The following is a 25,083-nucleotide window of genomic DNA, read 5'->3' on the forward strand; positions in this document are numbered from 1 at the left end:
CCGGCGACGTCGCCATCCCCGAGATGGAGATGGTACCGAAGGAGGAGGTGGTGGAGGAGCCGCCGGTGGCCGCGTTCTACCCGGGCCTGTGGGCCAGGGGTGGAGTTGGTCGTGCACCGCAGAGCAGATGGCGGCCGCCGTGGGGGGCGTGAAGTGGTGCCCCACGCCGCCGCGGTCACTGGAGCGGGACGCCTCGCCACGGGAGGAGGTGGTGCAGGCACCTGCCACCTTCCAGCCCGCCGCCCCCATGCACCACGGACTGCCGGCCCACCTGTGGACGCCGCCGGACTACGTCGACCTCGTCAGCGACGACGATGACATCGGCGGCCACTGAAGACGGCGATGGCCACGACATCGATGGGCGCGGCAGGAGCGCCCGGGTAACATTTTTTATTTTATTTTTATGTTAATTATGGAACTGGGCCATTTAAGTGGACCGTGAAACTGGGCCGTTTTGTGGCCGTGACCCCTAAATATGTTTTAAGTTTTTTTAACTGCGTTTATTTACCTTTTAGGTAGTTTATTTAAGTTTTTTTGTTTTCTTTAATCACGTCCACCCCGGACATGATTTGGTGTGCGGCCGCGCGTTGGGCGCACCCACGACCCAACGGATGAACGCGGACATGGGCGAACCCATTGCCGCCTTAAAGGGACAAAATCCGGCCAAACCGGACGTCCGTTTAGGGTCATGCTGTGGAGTGGCCTTATAGGAGTAGTGACAATCAGACCGTGAACATCGGCAGACACGTACGTATGTAGTACAGTTGTTCGCATATCTGAAGTCTGCACTGTTCACAGCCAGATCTGGGTTGGGAATTGAACCTGGATTTGAAATCAAATCATGTGGTCCGCTTAGCTTAGATACGGGAGGCTAAATTTGATGTTTTGACCCTTTACTGAAATTTATTCGAGATCTGACCCCAGTTTGTAAAAATTTCGGGATCTGACCCTTTTGCTACCGCCAGGGTCTATGGCGGTAGGGTTGCATAACCTACCGCCAGGGTCTCTGACGGTAGGACTTGCCGGCACCGTCATGCCCGTTTAATACGAAAAAGACCCTACCGCCATAGTCATTGGCGGTAGGCAATGCAACCCTACCGCCAAGGTATTTGGTGGTATGGTCTTCTAGCCAGATTTCACACTCCCTGCCAATCTGAATAATCTACAGTAGCCTAGTAACCTAGTAGTCTCATGCATGAGAGAGAGAGAGCGCGTAAGAGAGAGCATATAAAATTCTACTAGCCTGCAACTTGCCGCTGCTGTGTGCTCGCGCTCCCATGCACACAGCACTCAATGCATGCAGCTCATTCATTCACCCATCCCCATACATGCACCATCTATCTTATTTTTTAGTATTGTAAAGTAGCACACTTTATGGAGCAGTGCAATGCAGCGCAGCTTTAGCTGCCACGGGCTTTGACATTTTATTAGGCTCCAATCGTCAAGCACCCTGGCGGTAGGGTATAATGGGCTACCCCCAAGGATACTGGCGGTAGAGTATTTTCCATGTTAGATGTCCGTTACGGCGCAGTCAAAGCCTACCGCCAGAATCTCTAGCGGTAGACAGTTAAACCTTACCGCCAGAGACAATGGCGGTAGGAAAAAGGGCCAGATCCCGAAATTTTTACGAACTGGGGTCAAATCTCAAATAAGTTTCAGAAAAGGGTCAAAACACGAAATTTAGCCGATATGGGAGAGTCTTTTCACGGGTGACGCCGTGCTGACGCCATCGCAGAGCAGCCGCAAGCCGCACGAGTAGCAGACGCCAATTGTTTTTTTCTATTTTTGAGGATCAGCAGCAGAGGCCAAATAGGACCCGCCTTCCCTCTGCCCCCGTCAGCGCAAACTTTGGTTCCCACTCACCAGACGCCGCGTGGGGCAGCCTTGCCAGGCGACCTGGCCCGTGCGTCAGAGACCCTAAACCCACCCACCACCCACCCACCCCTGGTGCGGTGCGTGCTTGGGAGCCGCCAGGCCCGGCGACGGCTATGGGTCTATCTCCATGGGGTGCGGTGCGACTCTTATTTAACCGGGCGCGAGGGGGGTCGAGGAGGGGTAGGTGGTCGCTCTCGCATCGCATCCGCATCCCACGCTCGTCTTCCTTCCTTCTCCCTCGACCCGCGCAGCGCAGGCAGATCTCATCCCATCCAAGGCAGGCAGGTCAGGCCACCCTCCCCCCTCCCGAATCTCCCCCCTTCCTCTCCCCCCTCGTTCGTTCGTTCGCCCCCGATCTCCGTCGCAGCCCGGGCGTGGCTTCCGGCGGGGCGGACGGAGGAATTGAGGCGACACCGGCGAGGTACGTGAGGCGGGTCGCTGAGTTTTTTCCTACTTCTGCTTTTAGGGACGGGCGGTAGGTAGGGGGCTGAAGCTGGGTTGGACGGTGCCCGCCTCAGATCCATGGGACGGGAGCAATCTACTTGACCGGGTCATGGCAGGGAATCTCGCGTTGGTTGCGTCTGTCTACCGCCACGACACTAGGCTAGATCGCCATATACGTGCCAGTCAAGCTCAGAACGGCGATGCTACTTCAGTTGGTCCTGCGGTAGCATGAATTGCCCGACAGGTAGGGACATAGCTCATCTGTAGGTAGCATCATCAGCTACTGTATCATGTGTTTCTACAAGTAGCTGTAGCCTGTAGTTGAGGATGCAGGGGTACTGAAAGTGCAACTATCCCTAGGTGGTTTTGGTAATTCATAACAACATATAGCTCATTGAGCTAATGCCATTTCAAGATGATTATTTCAGGAAAGCTCAATGATTGGCATGGCATGGATGTGAAAGTGGAACCCTCAAAATGCTAAGGACAAAGAATTGGCTCAAGCTCAAAAGTTCAAGACTCTTCATTTTATATTTTAGTGATCCAAGATCACATTGAGTCTTTAGGAAAAGCCAATACTATCAAGGAGGGATGATGTGTTGCTTAATGAGCCTGTTGCTTTATGTGCTTAGTGATATGCTCCAAAATCCCCAACCACCTTTCCATATCAACAAATGACCTAAACCCTAAGCCAAACTCGGTCATACCGATTCTGTCAATCCGGCGCCACCAAGTTTCACTTGTCATTTGCCACTGCCAAACCCTAGAAATTCATCCCTACCGATAAGGATCTCAGTCACACCGAGATGGGGTTGCAAACTCTCTGTTTCCCTTTCGTAACTTTTCGGTCTCACCGAAAGAGCGAATCGGTCCCACCGAGAATGCAATGCAAACTCTCTGTTTCCTTCTTGTAACTTTTCGGTCTCACCGAAAGAGCAAGTCGGTCCCACCGAGTTTGCCTGACCAACTCTCTGGTTAGCTAATTGCCGAACTCGGTCTCACCGAGTTTGTGCGATCGGTCTCACCGAGATTACGTTATGCCCAAACCCTAACCGAATCGGTCCTACCGAGTTGCATCTCAGTCCCACCGAAATTCCTAACGGTCACTAGGTTTACTATTTCGATCAGACCGAGTTTTCTGATTCGGTCCCACCGAGATTGGTAGATTGTGTGTAACGGTTGGATTTTGTGTGGAGGCTATAAATACCCCTCCACCTCCTCTTCATTCGTGGCGAGAGCCATCAGAACACATACACCATTCCTACTCATATGTTCTGAGAAAGAACCACCTACTCATGTGTTGAGACCAAGATATTCCATTCCTACCATATGAATCTTGATCTCTAGCCTTCCCCAAGTTGCTTTCCACTCAAATCTTCTTTCCATCAGATCCAAATCCTATGAGAGAGAGTTGAGTGTTGGCGAGACTATCATTTGAAGCACAAGAGCAAGGAGTTCATCATCAACACACCATTTGTTACTTCTTGGAGAGTGGTGTCTCCTAGATTGGCTAGGTGTCACTTGGGAGCCTCCGACAAGATTGTGGAGTTGAACCAAGGAGTTTGTAAGGGCAAGGAGATCGCCTACTTCGTGAAGATCTACCGCTGGTGAGGCAAGTCCTTCGTGGGCGATGGCCATGGTGGAATAGACAAGGTTGCTTCTTCGTGGACCCTTCGTGGGTGGAGCCCTCCGTGGACTCGCGCAACCGTTACCCTTCGTGGGTTGAAGTCTCCATCAACGTGGATGTAGGATAGCACCACCTATCCGAACCACGGGAAAACATCCGTGTCTCCAATTGCGTTTGAATCCTCCAAACCCTTCCCTTTACATTCTTGCAAGTTGCATGCTTTATTTTCCGCTGCCAATAAACTCTTTGCATGCTTGCTTGAATTGTGTGATGATTGCTTGACTTGCTCTAAGATAGCTAAAATCTGCCAAGAACTAAAATTGGGAAAAGGCTAAGTTTTTAGTTGGTCAAGTAGTCTAATCACCCCCCTCTAGACATACTTTCGATCCTACAAGTGGTATCAGAGCTTTGGTCTCCATTTGCCTTGATCTCCATAGCTTTTGGTGGTCATAGCCTTGGTTTCACAACCTAGGAGAGTGTGGCATCTAGCGAGGGAAATTATCACCTTAGAGGTCCTTACTTTGATGGCACTAATTTTGCTAGTTGGAAGCATAAAATGAAAATGCATATTCTTGGACATAACCCCGCCGTATGGGCTATTGTTTGTGTTGGTTTGCAAGGTGAGTTCTTTGATGGGAGAGAACCAAACCGTGAAGCTACCGCAGATGAGTTGAAGATGTTGCAATACAATGCTCAAGCTTGTGATATTCTCTTCAACGGATTGTGCCCCGAAGAATTCAACAAAATCAGCCGCCTTGAGAATGCAAAGGAAATTTGGGATACTTTGATTGATATGCACGAAGGTACCGACTCCGTCAAGGAATCCAAGTTGGATGTGCTCCAAAGTCAACTTGACAAGTTCAAGATGAAGGATGGTGAAGGTGTCGCTGAAATGTACTCTAGGCTTGCTCTCATCACAAATGAGATTGCCAGCTTAGGAAGTGAAGAGATGACCGATAGATTCATCATCAAGAAGATCCTAAGAGCCTTGGATGGGAAATATGATACCGTGTGCACATTAATCCAAATGATGCCCAACTACAAAGATCTCAAGCCAACGGAAGTAATTGGAAGGATTGTTGCTCATGAGATGTCACTCAAGGATAAAGAGGAACTTCACAATAAATCAAGTGGTGCCTACAAAGCGTCATGTGAAGTCCCCACATCATCAAGTGAGAAACAAAACTTCAATGAAGAATTGAGCTTAATGGTGAAGAACTTCAACAAGTTCTACAAGAGTAGAAACAAAGATAGAAGCTTCAAGTCAAGGTCCTACAATGACAAAAGATCTTCTAGTCGAGAGCGAAACTGCTATAATTGTGGAAGACCCGGACACTATTCCAATGAGTGTACGGCTCCCTACAAGAGAAGAGAAGATTCTCCAAAAAGAAGAAGCAAAGATCTCCACCAAGAGAGAGAAGGAGTAGAGATGATCGTTATGAACGAAGATACTCACGGAGAAGCAAGGATTCGGAAAGGAAGGAAAAATCATCAAGGAGCTATGCAAAACGAAGACATCAAGCTCATGTTGGTGAATGGGTATCCGGCTCCGACTCCGACAGCCACTCCGAGAGAAGTTATCACTCCGACTCCGAAGATACTCAAGATGAAGGTGTTGCCGGTCTAGCACTTGTGTCAACCAACTCCTACGACATATTTGACTCACCAAATGAAGGAATTGGAAGATGCTTCATGGCCAAAGGTCCTAAGGTAACACACCCCGAGTATGTTGACTTTAATAGTGATGAAGATGACTTGTTAGGTGATGATGATTTGCTTGTTGACAACTCTAGTGAAGAATATTATGGTGAAATATCAATTAATCATGCTAAAACGAATGACAATGGTAAGGAGAAGATTGAGGCTCTAACTAAAGAACTAAACACTCTTAAGTTAGCCCATGAAACTATCTTCGAAGATCATCGAGAACTTTTAAGAGCTCATGAGAAACTACGCTTTGAAAAGGTTAATCTTGAGCAAGAGCATGAGTTCTTAAAAGCAATCAATGATGATCTCCGCAAGAAAAGTTCTTCTCACATTGCCAAGCGTTTACTTTTATCCACCTACATGCCTCAAGTCAAGACTAGTAACAAGAATAAGAAAGATTCTTCCTCTAGTAGTAACAATGATCATGCTAAATCCAATATTGTTGCTTCTAGTAGTTCTCTTGATTCCACTAATGATTCTCTTAGCCAAGTTACACTTGAGAAAGAAAATAGTTTATTGAAGGGAATTATAGAGAAAGGTGTTTACAAGAGCCTTGCCGGAAGTAAGCAATTCGAGGAAATTGTGTGCAAGCAAGGAATGCACCGGAAGAATCAAGGTGTTGGTTTTGAACGAAAGTTCAATGCCAATGGAGTTGAATGGGAAGAAGATCAATACCCCAAGACAAAGTTTATTCCTCAACAAGAGAAGTATGATACTTCCTTCAAGGGAACACAAGCTCAAGATGATCTTCCACCACAAGACTACAAGCAAAAAGGCAAGGACAAGCTTCAAGAGGAGATTGATGCATTTGAAGAAGCTCCTAAGACCTTAGTCAAGTGGATTCCCAAGACTACTTCAAGTTCCACTACATCAAGTACGACTACAACTCCAAGGATTCCCATCAAGATGGTGTGGATCCAAAAGAAGAAGAACTAGAGAGTTCTTGAGGGTGACTCCGCCAACATACTTCACTCTTATCATTTTGGCAAGAACAAGTGCAATCAACTTCCACATCTTGCACTAGTTCAAGGAGTCACAAACCCTCTTGTTGGTAAGACAAGGGACAAGGTAACCTAAAGTTTTCATGGACATCATCTTGTGTGTGCATCACTCTATGTCTATGGATATCCTTGTTTGTTCCTTGTGGGACTAACCCATGTAGGTATTGAAAGTGCAATTCACTCAAATGGATAGCTCCAAGTGATCTACATCAACATTGAGCATCCACATCTTCACATCTACATGAAGTCATCATCGACAAAACCCAAGGTTAGTTCATCCCTCTTAGGGGGGATATCACATCTAGGGGGAGCTTTACTCTAAGACTTGAGCTAAAGCAACTCTAAAGATGTGAATACAACAATGCTTTATGTAAAAGTGGTAACCCCACTTGAGCTTAAACGATGAGTATGACCTATGATCAAGTGTTCTCACTTGACTCCTAAGTCAATATACTCATATATAGATGACCTAGTCATCGCAAATTGCTTGATAGATGCTATAATTGGTTGTGCATGCTTTGCCACATATTTCATTTGCCATCTTATTGTGTGAGCATGTTGGTTGCATATTTTACTCATTCGAGGACATCCACTTGTTGTTTTGATTGTTTGGCTTTCTTCTTTTGCCAAGTGGATGGACAAGAATGCCTAAGAACCTCCTCTAGCTATCTATGCTTTTCTCGTCTCAAACTCTATTCATGCTGCATCACAAAGCTTGATCAAGTCAGATTCGAACCACTCTGTGTGAGGAGCGCTCGGAGTCCCCGATTCGTCATAGACTTAAACTTCCAAAACCTCTTTATGAATCTCGGTCTGACCAATACTCCATTTTCGGTCCTACAAAGTTCATTAAGTTGATCTAGGTTTTCGATCTCGGTGCAACCGATTTGAACTTTTCGGTCACACCGAGTTGCAATAACTGCACACAGTTTTGCATCTCGGTGCCACCGAGTTGTTCCACTCGGTCACACCGACAGGGTCGGGCTATATATAGTGACGGGCAAAATTTTGGAAATTTCTCCGAAACCTCTTCGCCCGCGCGATAGCCTGCTCTGCCTTCGTGGTCTCCGGATCGTCTTCTCGCCGCCAGCAGCCTCCAGTCGCTGGTCTCCGCCGCCGTCAACGGAATTCTGCCCCGCCGTTGCCGCCGTAGCGAGTCTCTGCCGAACTAGGGTATGGACTCGATCTTTGTGCTATTCTCCACTCCGATTCCTAGCACATTGTGATCATCATGATTCTTACCACGATTGAAACACTCCTATCCAGTCAATGAACTCGTAGATTAGGTTTAATTCGAAAATTTTAGGGTTAGGTTTCCGCCGAAACCATCTCGGACCCACGAGTTGAAAAACTCGGTACCACCGATCTGGCTTTTGCCATTGCACAAGTGAAACTCGGTCTGACCGAGAATAACTTATCGGTGCGACCGATTTTGGAATTCTGTGAAACCCTAGCAGTCTCGGTGCCACCGAACTATGACTCGGTCTGACCGAGTTCACCAGTTCTGGTGCCAAAACTGCTTCGGTGTCACCGAGTTTGAAAATTGGTAGATCCGAGATGCTTTCTGTGGAAAACTAAAACTAAGTTTTTGAATTAATCTTTTGCAAAAATCTCTGCTTTCTGTGATGCTCATCCACTCTATCTTATCCATAATCTATTCACAGGGTCAGCAGTCAGTTTGCAACATGTCTGATCAAAGTGACAGCCAGAATGTGTCTGAGCAGCAAGTTGTGATGAGTGAGGGCACTAGCCCCTCAAGTTCTTCTGATGATGGCAGCAGGAGCACCCCCAGCAATCTGCCTAAGGCTGCCACACGTCAAAGGAAGAAGAGAACGTCTGATTCTGAGGATGAAGACTATGTGGCAGAGGAAGAGGCCACATCAAAGAGAGCTGAACCAGCTCAAGGCACAAAGCTAGGGCTGAAAATCAAAAGGCCAGCAGGTAGGCAGCCCATGTCTAAGATTAGAGCTTCAACTGTGAAGCCTGCACCCACAGAGCTAGTTGTTGCTGAGGGCAAGAAGAGGAAAGAGAGGGTGAAGAAGACTGTAGCCAGAGTGCTTGGGAAGGCCTCCATCATGGTAGATGAGGAGGAAGAAGAAGAAGAGGTTGCTGCACCAGCACCCAAGGCAGCCAAACTCATGGGAGATGCTATAAGGTCAGGAACAGCTGCATCCAAGCCCAAGGAAGCACCTAAGGCTGCATCTAAGCCTAAGAGTGCACCAAAGAGAAACACACGGAGCATCCCAGCTGCGGAAAAGAACAAGGCCCCAGTGCCTGAAGCTATCGAAGAAGAGGAAGAGATTGTCCTTAGGAAGCTCAAGCCCAAGATCCCAGACCACAACGATGCTCATCCTGTGGCTGAGGATATGAAGCTCAGGAGAGATTCAGGGCTGAGGAAATGGAGAGAAGCAGATCCGTATGCTTCTAGGAGAAGGACTGCCGTGGATTACAGATTTCATACCAAGGAGCAGCAAGATTTCTATGAAACTGTTTTGCTTGACAAGAAGCCAATCGTTTGTGACATGAGATAGGTCGACTGGACCTACATTAAGGACAATGAAGAGTACTACCCCGGTGTATTTGATAGCTTTAGTGCATGTGGAGTTGCAGACTTTGTTGGGCAGAAGCTCACAAAGTGGAACGAGGAGCTGATCATGCAATTCTACTCCACAGCACACTTTTATCCGGATGGCAGGATCACATGGATGTCAGAGGGTACAAGGTACCAATCCACTGTTGAAGAATGGGCGAAGTTGATCAATGCCCCAGAGGAGCAAGCTGATGACTTGGACATTTATGCCAAGAAAAAGATGGATCACAACTCCATGTCCAACATGTACAAGGAGATCCCGAATGAAGCGCTCGACACGTTCAAGTTTGGCTCAGTGCACTATCTGCTCTCAGGATTGCCTACGATCAACTGGATCCTTAGGCACACCCTTCTGCCCAAATCTGGAGATCACAAGATGATCAGAGGTCACGCGATCAACTTGCTTCATGTCTTTGACGTGCCTCAGAAATTCAAGGTCATGAGTCTCATTGTGGAAACAATCAAGAGGATAGCTGCGGACCAGAAGAGGAGTTCTGGGTATGCCCCACAGATTCAGGAGCTCATCAACTCCAAGATGGGCACGGGCGTGTATTTATTGGATAAGGAACACCTGCCCATCCGTCCAGATTTTGAGGATAACCAAGTGGTTATGACTGAGAATGAACCCTCATCTGCCCATGCACAAGCTCAGAAGGAGAAGGCGAAGAAGGAGAAAGCTGCCAGGATGCCTACTCAAGCGGAGGCATCTGATTACTTCTTGAAGACCAAACAAGAGCAGCTCGGTTACCTGATAGCGTCCACCCTGCGGATTGAGCAGAGTATAGCTACCCTGACTCAGAACCAGGCGAGCCTAGAGAGGATCATGGAACAGAGGTTCTATGACCTAGACATCAAAGTGACTGAGATACAGACTGCCGTGGAGCAGCTCCAGGACGACATGAACGAGAGAAGAGGCAGAACCACAACTGATGCTTTTGCCAGGGTGCCACGAGGTCCGAGGTCGTCTGCACTGCCAGTTGCTGACACTAGAGCTACAACGTCTGCACCAGCTACAGCCTCCATTCCACCAGCTCCAGCATCCACCACAGCCTCAACTCCTACCACATCTACTGAAGGCTTCGTCCTTGGCGTGCTCCGGACTCCACCACCACCTGAAGATCAAGCCTGAGCGTCGACTTAGCACTATGCATTCTCTAGGAACTTTTTGGTAACTTGTTGCCAAAGGGGGAGAAAATGTATAGATCATAGGCTTCGAGAGAGAGTGTTGCTTTTATTCTCTCTTGTTTTTATTTGGTGGTTTTTCGAACTTTGTTTGCTTGTGTGTGAGATACTACGTCCTTATGTTTGTGAGACATCGATGATCATGTGGTTGATCATAAGCTACACTTAATGGTTGCTTAATGCTTGCTAAATGTTATCATTCTATCTATTGTCTGTGATCATTCACTATTCTTGGTGATGAGTGCATGTATTTCAATCTTATCATTTTTGAGCGCTCCACCAAGATGTATGTGACATGGAAGAGTAACCCATGACTCTAACTCCTTGTGCATTTGTAGTCCAAAGCAAATTTTAAATATGCACAAATTTAGGGGGAGCTCTTATGTGTCACATACTTCTCAAAGCGACGATATATTTCATGCTTATTATCACTTGTCGAAGCTTTGATCTATATGTTGTCATCAATTACCAAAAAGGGGGAGATTGAAAGTGCAACTATCCCTAGGTGGTTTTGGTAATTCATAACAACATATAGCTCATTGAGCTAATGCCATTTCAAGATGATTATTTCAGGAAAGCTCAATGATTGGCATGGCATGGATGTGAAAGTGGAACCCTCAAAATGCTAAGGACAAAGAATTGGCTCAAGCTCAAAAGTTCAAGACTCTTCATTTTATATTTTAGTGATCCAAGATCACATTGAGTCTTTAGGAAAACCCAATACTATCAAGGAGGGATGAGGTGTTGCTTAATGAGCCTCTTACTTTATGTGCTTAGTGATATGCTCCAAAATCCCCAACCACCTTTCCATATCCACAAATGACCTAAACCCTAAGCCAAACTCGGTCATACCGATTCTGTCAATCCGGCGCCACCGAGTTTCACTTGTCATTTGCCACTGCCAAACCCTAGAAATTCAGTCCTACCGATAAGGATCTCGGTCACACTGAGATGGGGTTGCAAACTCTCTGTTTCCCTTTCGTAACTTTTCGGTCTCACCGAAAGAGCGAATCGGTCCCACCGAGAATGCAATGCAAACTCTCTGTTTCCTTCTTGTAACTTTTCGGTCTCACCAAAAGAGCAAGTCGGTCCCACCGAGTTTGCCTGACCAACTCTCTGGTTAGCTAATTGCCGAACTCGGTCTCACCGAGTTTGTGCGATCAGTCTCACCGAGATTACGTTATGCCCAAACCCTAACCGAATCGGTCCTACCGAGTTGCATCTCAGTCCCACCGAAATTCCTAACGGTCACTAGGTTTACTATTTCGGTCAGACCGAGTTTTCTGATTCGGTCCCACCGAGATTGGTAGATTGTGTGTAACGGTTGGATTTTGTGTGGAGGCTATAAATACCCCTCCACCTCCTCTTCATTCGTGGCGAGAGCCATCAGAACACATACACCATTCCTACTCATATGTTCTGAGAAAGAACCACCTACTCATGTGTTGAGACCAAGATATTCCATTCCTACCATATGAATCTTGATCTCTAGCCTTCCCCAAGTTGCTTTCCACTCAAATCTTCTTTCCATCAGATCCAAATCCTATGAGAGAGAGTTGAGTGTTGGCGAGACTATCATTTGAAGCACAAGAGCAAGGAGTTCATCATCAACACACCATTTGTTACTTCTTGGAGAGTGGTGTCTCCTAGATTGGCTAGGTGTCACTTGGGAGCCTCCGACAAGATTGTGGAGTTGAACCAAGGAGTTTGTAAGGGCAAGGAGATCGCCTACTTCGTGAAGATCTACCGCTAGTGAGGCAAGTCCTTCGTGGGCGATGGCCATGGTGGAATAGACAAGGTTGCTTCTTCGTGGACCCTTTGTGGGTGGAGCCCTCCGTGGACTCGCGCAACCGTTACCCTCCGTGGGTTGAACTCTCCATCAACGTGGATGTAGGATAGCACCACCTATCCGAACCACGGGAAAACATCTGTGTCTCCAATTGCGTTTGAATCCTCCAAACCCTTCCCTTTACATTCTTGCAAGTTGCATGCTTTACTTTCCGCTGCCAATAAACTCTTTGCATGCTTGCTTGAATTGTGTGATGATTGCTTGACTTGCTCTAAGATAGCTAAAATCTGCCAAGAACTAAAATTGGGAAAAGGCTAAGTTTTTAGTTGGTCAAGTAGTCTAATCACCCCCCTCTAGACATACTTTCGATCCTACAGGTACCCTGTTTTTTCTGCTTTTTTTCTTGTTGTTTCTGCGTGATGGTGGCTGTAGCTGAAACCATGCCACCATATGATCGACGCTGGATGATAACTGTGCTATGTTTTGAGCATCTCAGTGCTAGTAGCTGTTGTAGTATGTTCCTGAGCAGCCAGCATGGGATTTGTGCCTGAGCTGCGCTGTCTTGGCCTCGTGGGTCACGGCTGATTGACCCGGACTATGGATTATGTTGCAGTATACTATCGGTTTATTGAGCAAATCATCATGTGGCTCGCTCAATCAAATCGGCGGCGCTGTTCGATGCGATTCTGATTTCCTAGTGAACTATGTTGCCGTAGACCATAAAAGAGTAGGCTGTAGTTGGTTATGGATTTGAATTTGACATGTCCGCCCTGCTGCATCTATCCAGTGAACATAGCATCCAATACTGATTGCATCTACTCTGATTGACATTTGTAACCTCACATTCAGTTATCCGTTGGCTACTGTCTGGAACCTCTGTTCGCTGCAAACAATTTGTCAGAGTGAAGCTTGTTCTTGCGTCTAGTGCATACGCATCATCATTTGGCCTCTATAGACAGGCTTTTATCCTTTCTAGTAAGACATGCATAAATAAATTATCTAACTGACTTTGTGTTTGGTGCATATCTTTTTCAGGTACAAGATGGCTCTCACCAGAATTGGTCTTGCTGGCCTCGCCGTCATGGGGCAGAACCTTGCCCTCAACATTGCAGAGAAAGGCTTCCCCATCTCTGTCTACAACAGGACCACCTCCAAGGTCGATGAGACCGTTCAGCACGCCAAGCTAGAAGGAAACCTTCCTCTCTACGGTTTCCATGACCCTGCATCCTTCGTCAACTCCATTCAGAAGCCACGTGTCGTCATCATGCTTGTCAAGGCCGGCGCTCCGGTTGACCAGACCATCGCAACGCTCGCGGCACACCTGGAGCAGGGTGACTGCATCATTGACGGAGGAAACGAGTGGTATGAGAACACGGAAAGGAGGGAGAAGGCGATGGAGGAGCGTGGACTCCTCTACCTCGGGATGGGTGTTTCCGGAGGTGAGGAGGGTGCCCACCATGGCCCCTCCATGATGCCTGGAGGCTCGCTGGAGGCATACCAGTACATTGAGGAGCGTGGACTCCTCTACCTCGGGATGGGTGTTTCCGGAGGTGAGGAGGGTGCCCGCCATGGCCCCTCCATGACTCCTCGAGGCCCGTCTCATCTCCATCGCCAGCCCCACCTCCTCGCATGACAGCGGAGGAGGAGGCCCGTCTCATGGCACGTGTGCTGGAGGACTCCATGCACACGCACGACGAGCGCCAATGGGAGGGCCTCGAGGAGATGACGGCCCTTTCCGCGGTCGGCGACGTTGCCATCCCCGAGCTGGAGATGGTGCCGAAGGAGGAGGTGGTGGAGGAGCCGCCGGTGGCCGCGTTCCACCCGGGCCTGTGTGCCAGGGGTGGAATTGGTCGTGCACTGCAGAGCAGATGGCGGACGCCGTGGGGGCGTGAAGTGGTGCCCCACACCGCCACGGTCACTGGAGCGGGACGCCTCGCCACGGGAGGAGGTGGTGCAGGCACCTGCCACCTTCCAGCCCGCCGCCCCCGTGCACCACGGACCGTCGGCCCTCCTGTGGACGCTGCCGGACTATGCCGACCTCGTCAGCGACGACGACGACACCGGCAGCCACTGAAGACGGCGATGGCCACGACATCGATGGGCGCGGCAGGAGCACGCGAGCAGCATTTTTAATTTTATTTTTATGTTAATTATGGAACTGGGCCGTTTAAGTGGACCGTGAAACTGGGCCGTTTTGTGGCCGTGACCCCTAAATATGTTTTAAGTTTTTTTAACTACGTTTATTTACCTTTTTAGGTAAGTTTTTTTGTTTTCTTTTATCACTTCCACCCCGGACATGATTTGGTGTGCGGCCGCGCGTTGGGCGCACCCACGACCCAACGGACGAATGCGGACATGGGCGAACCCATTGCCGCCTTAAAGGGACAAAATCCGGCCAAACCGGACGTCCGTTTAGGGTCATGCTGTGGAGTTGGCCTTATAGGAGTAGTGACAATCAGACCGTGAACATCGGCAGACACGTACGTATGTAGTACAGTTGTTGGCATATCTGAAGTCTGCACTGTTCACAGCCAGATCTGGGTTGGGAATTGAACCTGGATTTGAAATCAAATCATGTGGTCCGCTTAGCCTAGATACGGGATGCTAAATTTGATGTTTTGACCCTTTACTGAAAGTTATTCGAGATCTGACCCCAGTTTGTAAAAATTTCGGGATCTGACCCTTTTGCTACCGCCAGGGTCTATGGCCCTACCGCCAGGGTCTCTGACGGTAGGACTTGCCAGCACCGTCACGCCCGTTTAATACGAAAAAGACCCTACCGCCATAGTCATTGGCGGTAGGCAATGCAACCCTACCGCCAAGGTATTTGGCGGTATGGTCTTCTAGCCAGATTTCACACTCCCTGCCAATCTGAATAATCTACAGTAGCCTAGTAACCTAGTAGTCTCATGCACGAGAGAGAGAGCGCGTAATTAAAATTCTACTAGCCTGCAACTTGCCGCTGTTGTGTGCTCGCGCTCCCATGCACACATCACTCAATGCATGCAGCACATCCATGGCATGCAGCTCATTCATTCACCCATCCCCATACATGCACCATCTATCTTATTTTTTAGTATTGTAAAGTAGCACACTTTATGGAGCAGTGCAATGCAGCGCAGCTTTAGCTGCCACGGGCTTTGACATTTTATTAGGCTCCTATCGTCAAGCACCCTGGCAGTAGGGTATAATGGGCTACCCCCAAGGATACTGGCGGTAGAGTATTTTCCACGTTAGATGTCCATTACGGCGCAGTCAAAGCCTACCGCCATAATCTCTGGTGGTAGACAGTTAAACCTTACCGCCAGAGACAATGGCGGTAGGAAAAAGGGTCAGATCCCGAAATTTTTACGAACTGGGGTCAAATCTCAAATAAGTTTCAGAAAAGGGTCAAAACACGAAATTTAGCCGATACGGGAGAGTCTTTTCACGGGTGACGCCGTGCTGACGCCATCGCAGAGCAGCCGCAAGCCGCACGAGTAGCAGACACCAATTGTTTTTTTTCTATTTTTGAGGATCAGCAGCAGAGGCCAAATAGGACCCGCCTTCCCTCTGCCCCCGTCAGCGCAAACTTTGGTTCCCACTCACCAGACGCCGCGTGGGGCAGCCTTGCCAGGCGACCTGGCCCGCGCGTCAGAGACCCTAAACCCACCCACCACCCACCACCCACCTGAAGGAAATATGCCCTAGAGGCAATAATAAAGTTATTATTTATTTCCTTATTTCATGATAAATGTTTATTATTCATGCTAGAATTGTATTAACCGGAAACATAATACATGTGTGAATACATAGACAAACAGAGTGTCACTAGTATGCCTCTACTTGACTAGCTCGTTAATCAAAGATGGTTATGTTTCCTAACCATGGACAAAGAGTTGTTATTTGATTAACGGGATCACATCATTAGATGAATGATCTGATTGACATGACCCATTCCATTAGCTTAGCACCCGATCGTTTAGTATGTCGCTATTGCTTTCTTCATGACTTATACATGTTCCTATGACTATGAGATTATGCAACTCCCGTTTGCCGGAGGAACACTTTGTGTGCTACCAAACGCCACAACGTAACTGGGTGATTATAAAGGAGCTCTACAGGTGTCTCCAAAGGTACATGTTGGGTTGGCGTATTTCGAGATTAGGATTTGTCACTCCGATTGTCGGAGAGGTATCTCTGGGCCCTCTCGGTAATGCACATCACTTAAGCCTTGCAAGCATTGCAACTAATGAGTTAGTTGCGAGATGATGTATTACAGAATGAGTAAAGAGACTTGCCGGTAACGAGATTGAACTAGGTATTGGATACCGACGATCGAATCTCAGGCAAGTAACATACCGATGACAAAGGGAACAACGTATGTTGTTATGCGGTCTGACCGATAAAGATCTTTGTAGAATATGTAGGAGCCAATATGGGCATCCAGGTCCCGCTGTTGGTTATTGATCGGAGATTTGTCTCAGTCATGTCTACATTGTTCTCGAACCGTAGGGTCCGCACGCTTAATGTTACGATGACAGTTATTATGAGTTTATGCATTTTGATGTACCGAAGTTAGTTCGGAGTCCCGGATGTGATCACGGACATGACGAGGAGTCTCGAAATGGTCGAGACATAAAGATTGATATATTGGAAGCCTATATTTGGACATCGGAATTGTTCCGGGTGAAATCGGCATTTTACCGGAGTACCGGGGGGTTACCGGAACCCCCCAAGGGGTTATTGGGCCTACATGGGCCTTGAGGGAGAAGAGAGAAGGAGGCAGGAGGTGGCCGCACGCCCCTCCCCTTCCTAGTCCGAATAGGACAAGGGAAGGGGGGCGGCGCCCCCCCCTTTTCCTTCCTCTCTTCCACCTCTTTCCCCCCTTCTCCTTCTCCACCTAGGAAAGAAGGGAGTCCTACTCCCGGTGGGAGTAGGACTCCCCCTTGGCGCGCCCTCCTTGGCCGGCCGCCCCCTCCCCTTGGCTCCTTTATATATGGGAGCAAGGGGGCACCCTAGGACACACAATTGATCCTCGTGATTGTTCCTTAGCCGTGTGTGGTGCCCCCCACCCCTCCACCATATTCCACCTCGGTCATATTGTTGCAGTGCTTAGGCGAAGCCCTGCGTCAGTAGAACATCATCATCGTCACCACGCCATTGTGCTGACGGAATTCATCCCCGAAGCTTTGCTGGATCGGAGCCCGAGGAGCGTCATCGAGCTGTACGTGTGCTAAGAACTCGGAGGTGCCGGAGTAACGGTACTTGGATCGGTCGGATCGGGAAGACGTACGACTACTTCCTCTACGTTGCGTCAACGCTTCCGCAGTCGGTCTACGAGGGTACGTAGACAACACTCTCCCCTCTCGTTGCTATGCATCACCATGATCTTGCGTGTGCGTAGGAAATTTTTGAAATTACTACGTTTCCCAACAGTGGCATCCGAGCCTAGGTTTTATATGTTGATGTTATATGCACGAGTAGAACACAAGTGAGTTGTGGGCGATATAAGTCATACTGCTTACCAGCATGTCATACTTTGGTTCGGCGGTATTGTTGGAAGAAGCGGCCCGGACCAACATTACGCGTACGCTTATGCGAGACCGGTTCTCCCGACGTGCTTTGCACAGAGGTGGCTTGCAGGTGACAGTTTCTCCAACTTTAGTTGAACCGAGTGTGGCCATGCCCGGTCCTTACGAAGGTTAAAACAGCACCAACTTGACAAACTATCGTTATGGTTTTGATGCGTAGGTAAGATTGGTTCTTGCTTAAGCCCGTAGCAGCCACGTAAAACTTGCAACAACAAAGTAGAAGATGTCTAACTTGTTTTTGCAGGGCATGTTGTGATGTGATATGGTCAAGACATGATGCTAAATTTTATTGTATGAGATGATCATGTTTTGTAACCGATTTATCGGCAACTGGCAGGAGATATATGGTTGTCGCTTTATTGTATGCAATGCAATCACGCTGTAATGCTTTACTTTATCACTAAGCGGTAGCGATAGTCATGGAAGCATAAGATTGGCGAGACGACAACGATGCTACGATGGAGACCAAGGTGTCGCGCCGGTGACGATGGTGATCATGACGGTGCTTCGGAGATGGAGATCACAGGCACAAGATGATGATGGCCATATCATATCACTTATATTGATTGCATGTGATGTTTATCTTTTATGCATCTTATCTTGCTTTGATTGACGGTAGCATTATAAGATGATCTCTCACTAAATTATCAAGAAGTGTTCTCCCTGAGTATGCACCGTTGCCAAAGTTCGTCGTGCCCAGACACCACGTGATGATCGGGTGTGATAAGCTCTACGTCCATCTACAACGGGTGCAAGCCAGTTTTGCACACGCGGAATACTCAGGTTAAACTTGACGAGCCTAGCATATGCAGATATGGCCTCGGAACACGGAGACCGAAAGGTCGAGCGTGAATCATATAGCAGATATGATCAACATAGCGATGTTCACCAATGAAACTACTCCATCTGACATGATGATCGGACATGGTTTAGTTGATTTGGATCACGTAATCACTTAGAGGATTAGAGGGATGTCTATCTAAGTGGGAGTTCTTAAGTAATATGATTCATTGAACTTAAATTTATCATGAACTTAGTCCTGGTAGTATTTTGCAAATTACGTTGTAGATCAATAGCTCGCGTTGTTGCTTCCTTGTGTTTATTTTGATATGTTCCTAGAGAAAATTGTGTTGAAAGATGTTAGTAGCAATGATGCGGATTGGATCCGTGATCTGAGGTTTATCCTCATTGCTGCACAGAAGAATTATGTCCTTGATGCACCGCTAGGTGACGGACCTATTGCAGGAGCAGATGCAGACGTTATGAACATTTGGCTAGCTCAATATGATGACTACTTGATAGTTTAGTGCACCATGCTTAATGGCTTAGAATCGGGACTTCAAAGATGTTTTGAACGTCATGGAGCATATGAGATGTTCCAGGAGTTGAAGTTAATATTTCAAGCAAATACCCGAGTTGAGAGATATGAAGTCTCCAACAAGTTCCATAGCTAAAAGATGGAGGAGAATCGCTCAACTAGTGAGCATGTGCTCAGATTGTCTGGGTACTACAATCACTTGAATCAAGTGGGAGTTAATCTTCCAGATAAAATAGTGATTGACAGAATTCTCTAGTCACCATCACCAAGTTAGTAGAACTTCGTGATGAACTATAATATGCAAGGGATAACGGAAACAACTCCCAAGCTCTTCGTGATGCTGAAATCAACGAAGGTAGAAATCAAGAAAAACATCAAGTGTTGATGGTTGACAAGACCACTAGTTTCAAGAAAAGGGCAAAGGGAAAAAGGGGAACTTCAAGAAGAACAGCAAGCAAGTTGCTGCTCAAGTGAAGAAGCCCAAGTCTGGTCCTAAGCCTGAGACTAAGTGCTTCTATTGCAAAGGGACTGGTCACTAGAAGCGGAACTACCCCAAGTGATTGGCGGATAAGAAGGATGGCAAAGTGAACATAAGTATATTTGATATACATCTTATTGATGTGTACTTTACTAGTGTTTATAGCAACCCCTCAGTATTTGATACTAGTTCAGTTGCTAAGATTAGTAACTCGAAACGGGAGTTACAGAATAAACAGAGACTAGTTAAGGGTGAAGTGACGATGTGTGTTGGAAGTGGTTCCAAGATTGATATGATCATCATCGCACACTCCCTATAATTTCGGGATTAGTGTTGAAGCTAAATAAGTGTTATTTGGTGTTTGCGTTGAGCATGAATATGATTTGATCATGTTTATTGTAATACGGTTATTCATTTAAGTAAGAGAATAAATTGTTGTTCTGTTTACATGAATAAAACCTTATATGGTTACACACCCAATGAAAATAGTTCATTGGATCTCGATCATAGTGATACACATAATCATAATATTGAAACCAAAAGATGCAAAGTTAATAATGATAGTGCAACTTATATGTGGCACTGCAGTTTAGGTCATATTGGTGTAAAGCGCATGAAGAAACTCCATGTTGATGGGCTTTTGGAATCACTTGATTATGAATCAGTTGATGCTTGCGAACCATGCCTCATGGGCAAGATGACTAAAACTCCGTTCTTCGGAACAATGGAGCGAGCAACAGATTTGTTGGAAATCATACATACTGATGTATGTGGTCCGATAAATATTGATGCTCGCGACAGGTATCATTATTTTATGATCTTCACAGATGATTTGAGCAGATATGAGTATATCTACTTGATGAAACATAAGTCTGAAACATTTGAAAAGTTCAAAGAATTTCAGAGTGAAGTGAAAAATCATCGTAACAAGAAAATAAAGTTTCTACGATCTGATCGTAGAGAAGGGTATTTGAGTTACGAGTTTGGCCTTCAGTTAAAAACAATGTGAAATAGTTTCACTACTCACGCCACCTGGAACACCACAATGTAATGGTGTGTCTAAACGTCATAACCGTACTTTATTAGATATGGTGCGATCTATGATGTCTCTTACCGATCTACCACTATCGTTTTGGGGTTATGCATTAGAGACAGTTGCATTCACGTTAAATAGGGCACCATCTAAATCCGTTGAGACGACACCATATGAACTATGGTTTGGCAAGAAACTTAAGCTGTCGTTTCTTAAAGTTTGAGGTTGCAATGCTTATGTGAAAAAGTTTCAACCTGATAAGCTCAAACCCAAATCGGAGAAATGTGTCTTCATAGGATATCCAAAGGAAACTATTGGATACACCTTCTATCACAGATCCGAAGGCAAGACTTTTGTTGCTAAATTCAGAAACTTTCTAGAGAAGGAGTTTCTCTCGAAAGAAGTGAGTGGGAGGAAAGTAGAAAACTTGATAAGGTAATTGTACCTTCTCCCTTATTGGAAAGTAGTTCATCACAGAAATCTGTTCTTGTGACTACTACGCCAATTAGTGAGGAAGCTAATGATGATGATCATGTAACTTCAGATCAAGTTACTACCGAATCTCGTAGGTAAACTAGAGTAAGATCCGCACCAGAGTGGTACGGTAATCTTGTTCTGGAGGTCATGCTACTTGACCATGACGAACCTACGAACTATGAAGAAGCGATGGTGAGCCCAGATTCTGCAAAATGGCTTGAAGCCATGAAATCTGAGATGGGATCCATGTATGAGAACAAAGTATGGACTTTGGTTGACTTGCCCACTGATCGGCAAGCAATTGAGAATAAATGGATCTTCAAGAGGAAGACGGACGCTGATAGTAGTGTTATTATCTACAAAGCTAGAATTGTCGCAAAAGGTTTTCAACAAGTTCAAGGTGTTGACTACGATGAGAGATTCTCACTCGTATCTATGCTTAAGTCTGTCCGAATCATGTTAGCAATTGCTGCATTTTATGAAATCTGGCAAATGGATAAACAAAACTGAATTCCTTAATGGATTTATTAAAGAAGAGTTGTATACGATGCAACTAGAAGGTTTTGTCAATCCGAAAGGTGCTAACAAAATGTGCAAGCTCCAGCGATCCATCTGTGGACTGGTGCAAGCATCTCGGAGTTGGAATATACGCTTTGATGAGTTGATCAACGCATATAGTTTTATACAGACTTGCGGTGAAGCATGTATTTACAATAAAAGTGAGTGGGAGCACTACGGCATTTCTGATAAGTATATGTGAATGACATATTGTTGATCAGAAATAATGTAGAATTATTCTGTAAAGCATAAAGGAGTGTTTGAAAGGAGTTTTTCAAAGAAAGACTTCGGTGAAGCTGCTTACATATTGAGCTCCAAGATCTATAGAAATAGATCAAGACGCTTGATAAGTTTTTTCAATGAGTACATACCTTGACAAGATTTTGAAATAGTTCAAGATGGAGCAGTCAAAGAAAGAGTTCTTGCCTGTATTACAAGGTGTGAAGTTGAGTAAGACTCAAAGCCCGACCACGGCAGAAGATAGAAAGAGAATGAAAGTCATTCCCTATGCCTTGGCCATAGGTTCTATAAAGTATGTCATGCTGTATACCAGATCTATTGTATACCCTGCACTGATTTGGCAAGGGAGTACAATAGTGATCTAGGAGTAGATCACTAGACAGCGGTCAGAATTATCCTTAGTAAAATAAGGATATGTTTCTCGATTATGGACGTGACAAAAAGGTTCATCGTAAAAGGTTACGTCGATGCAAGTTTTTGACACTGATCCAGATGATTCTAAGTCTCAATCTGGATACATATTGAAAGTGGGAGCAATCAGCTAGAGTAGCTCCGTGCAGAGCATTGTAGACGTAGAATTTTGCAAAATACATACGAATCTGAATTTGGCAGGCCCGTTGACTAAATTTCTCTCACAAGCAAAACATGATCACTCTTTGGGTGTTAATCACATAGCAATGTGAACTAGATTATTGAATCTAGTAAACCCTTTGGGTGTTAGTCACATGGAGATGTGAACCAATCACATAAAGATGTGAACTATTGGTGTTAATCACATAGCGATGTGAACTAGATTATTGACTCTAGTGCAAGTGGGAGACTGAAGGAAATATACCCTAGAGGAAATAATAAAGTTATTATTTATTTCCTTATTTCATGATAAATGTTTATTATTCATGCTAGAATTGTATTAACCGGAAACATAATACATGTGTGAATACATAGACAAACAGAGTGTCAGTAGTATGCCTCTACTTGACTAGCTCGTTAATCAAAGATGGTTATGTTTCCTAACCATGGACAAAGAGTTGTCATTTGATTAACGGGATCACATCATTAGATGAATGATCTGATTGACATGACCCATTCCATTAGCTTAGCACCCGATCGTTTAGTATGTTGCTATTGCTTTCTTCATGACTTATACATATTCCTATGACTATGAGATTATGCATCTCCCGTTTGCCGGAGGAACACTTTGTGTGCTACCAAACGTCACAACGTAACTAGGTGATTATAAAGGAGCTCTACAGGTGTCTCCAAAGGTACATGTTGGGTTGGCGTATTTCGAGATTAGGATTTGTCACTCCGATTGTCGGAGAGGTATCTCTGGGCCCTCTCGGTAATGCACATCACTTAAGCCTTGCAAGCATTGCAACTAATGAGTTAGTTGCGAGATGATGTATTACGGAACGAGTAAAGAGACTTGCCGGTAACGAGATTGAACTAGGTATTAGATACCGACGATCGAATCTCGGGCAAGTAACATACCGATGACAAAGGGAACAACGTATGTTGTTATGCGGTCTGACCGATAAAGATCTTCGTAGAATATGTAGGAGCCAATATGGGCATCCAGGTCCCGCTGTTGGTTATTGATCGGAGATTTGTCTCAGTCATGTATACATTGTTCTCGAACCGTAGGGTCCGCACGCTTAACGTTACGATGACAGTTATTATGAGTTTATGCATTTTGATGTACCTAAGTTAGTTCGGAGTCCCGGATATGATCACGGACATGACGAGGAGTCTCGAAATGGTCGAGACATAAAGATTGATATATTGGAAGCCTATATTTGGACATCGGAATTGTTCCGGGTGAAATCGGCATTTTACCGGAGTACCGGGGGGTTACCGGAACCCCCCAGGGGGTTATTGGGCCTACATGGGCCTTGAGGGAGAAGAGAGAAGGAGGCAGGAGGTGGCCGCATGCCCCTCCCTTCCTAGTCCGAATAGGACAAGGGAAGGGGGGCGGCGCCCCCCCTTTTCCTTCCTCTCTTCCACCTCTTTCCCCCCTTCTCCTTCTCCAACTAGGAAAGAAGGGAGTCCTACTCCCGGTGGGAGTAGGACTCCCCCTTGGCGCGCCCTCCTTGGCCGGCCGCCCCCTCCCCTTGGCTCCTTTATATACGGGAGCAAGGGGGCACCCTAGGACACACAATTGATCCTCGTGATCGTTCCTTAGCCGTGTGCGGTGCCTCCCTCCACCATATTCCACCTCGGTCATATTGTTGCAGTGCTTAGGCGAAGCCCTGCGTCAGTAGAACATCATCATCGTCACCACGCCGTTGTGCTGACGGAACTCATCCCCGAAGCTTTGCTGGATCGGAGCCCGGGGAGCGTCATCGAGCTGTACGTGTGCTAAGAACTCGGAGGTGCCGGAGTAACGGTACTTGGATCGGTCGGATCGGGAAGACGTACGACTACTTCCTCTACGTTGCGTCAACGCTTCCACAGTCGGTCTACGAGGGTACGTAGACAACACTCTCCCCTCTCGTTGCTATGCATCACCATGATCTTGCGTGTGTGTAGGAAATTTTTGAAATTACTACGTTTCCCAACAGTGGCATCCGAGCCTAGGTTTTATATGTTGATGTTATATGCATGAGTAGAACACAAGTGAGTTGTGGGCGATATAAGTCATACTGCTTACCAGCATGTCATACTTTGGTTCGGCGGTATTGTTGGAAGAAGCGGCCCAGACCAACATTACGCGTACGCTTACGCGAGACCGGTTCTCCCGACGTGCTTTGCACAGAGGTGGCTTGCGGGTGACAGTTTCTCCAACTTTAGTTGAACTGAGTGTGGCCACGCCCGGTCCTTGCGAAGGTTAAAACAGCACCAACTTGACAAACTATCGTTGTGGTTTTGATGCGTAGGTAAGATTGGTTCTTGCTTAAGCCCGTAGCAGCCACGTAAAACTTGCAACAACAAAGTAGAAGACGTCTAACTTGTTTTTGCAGGGCATGTTGTGATGTGATATGGTCAAGACATGATGCTAAATTTTATTGTATGAGATGATCATGTTTTGTAACCGATTTATTGGCAACTGGCAGGACCAATATGGTTGTCGCTTTATTGTATGCAATGCAATCGCGTTGTAATGCTTTACTTTATCACTAAGCGGTAGCGATAGTCGTGGAAGCATAAGATTGGCGAGACAACAACGATGCTACGATGTAGATCAAGGTGTT

At 46.4% G+C, this 25,083-nt stretch overlaps 1 protein-coding gene across 1 annotated transcript; it reads left to right on the forward strand.

The window, feature by feature from the left end:
• Window positions 1-13,253: 13,253 nt before the first annotated feature.
• LOC125523368 (6-phosphogluconate dehydrogenase, decarboxylating 1-like) lies at window positions 13,254-13,848 on the forward strand. Its single transcript, XM_087531465.1, has one exon. The coding sequence runs from the start codon at window positions 13,258-13,260 to the stop codon at window positions 13,846-13,848; it is 591 nt and encodes a 196-aa protein (XP_087387591.1). The 5' UTR covers window positions 13,254-13,257.
• Window positions 13,849-25,083: the final 11,235 nt, after the last annotated feature.

The sequence above is a fragment of the Triticum urartu genome, chromosome 7A (assembly GCF_056163025.1).
Source record: "Triticum urartu cultivar PI428250 chromosome 7A, HENAU_Tu73, whole genome shotgun sequence".
Taxonomy (NCBI): domain Eukaryota; kingdom Viridiplantae; phylum Streptophyta; class Magnoliopsida; order Poales; family Poaceae; genus Triticum; species Triticum urartu.

Bases quoted from the DNA above. Each gene is read 5' to 3' on its own strand.
- LOC125523368 (XM_087531465.1), top strand. From the start codon at position 13,258: ATGGCTCTCACCAGAATTGGTCTTGCTGGCCTCGCCGTCATGGGGCAG.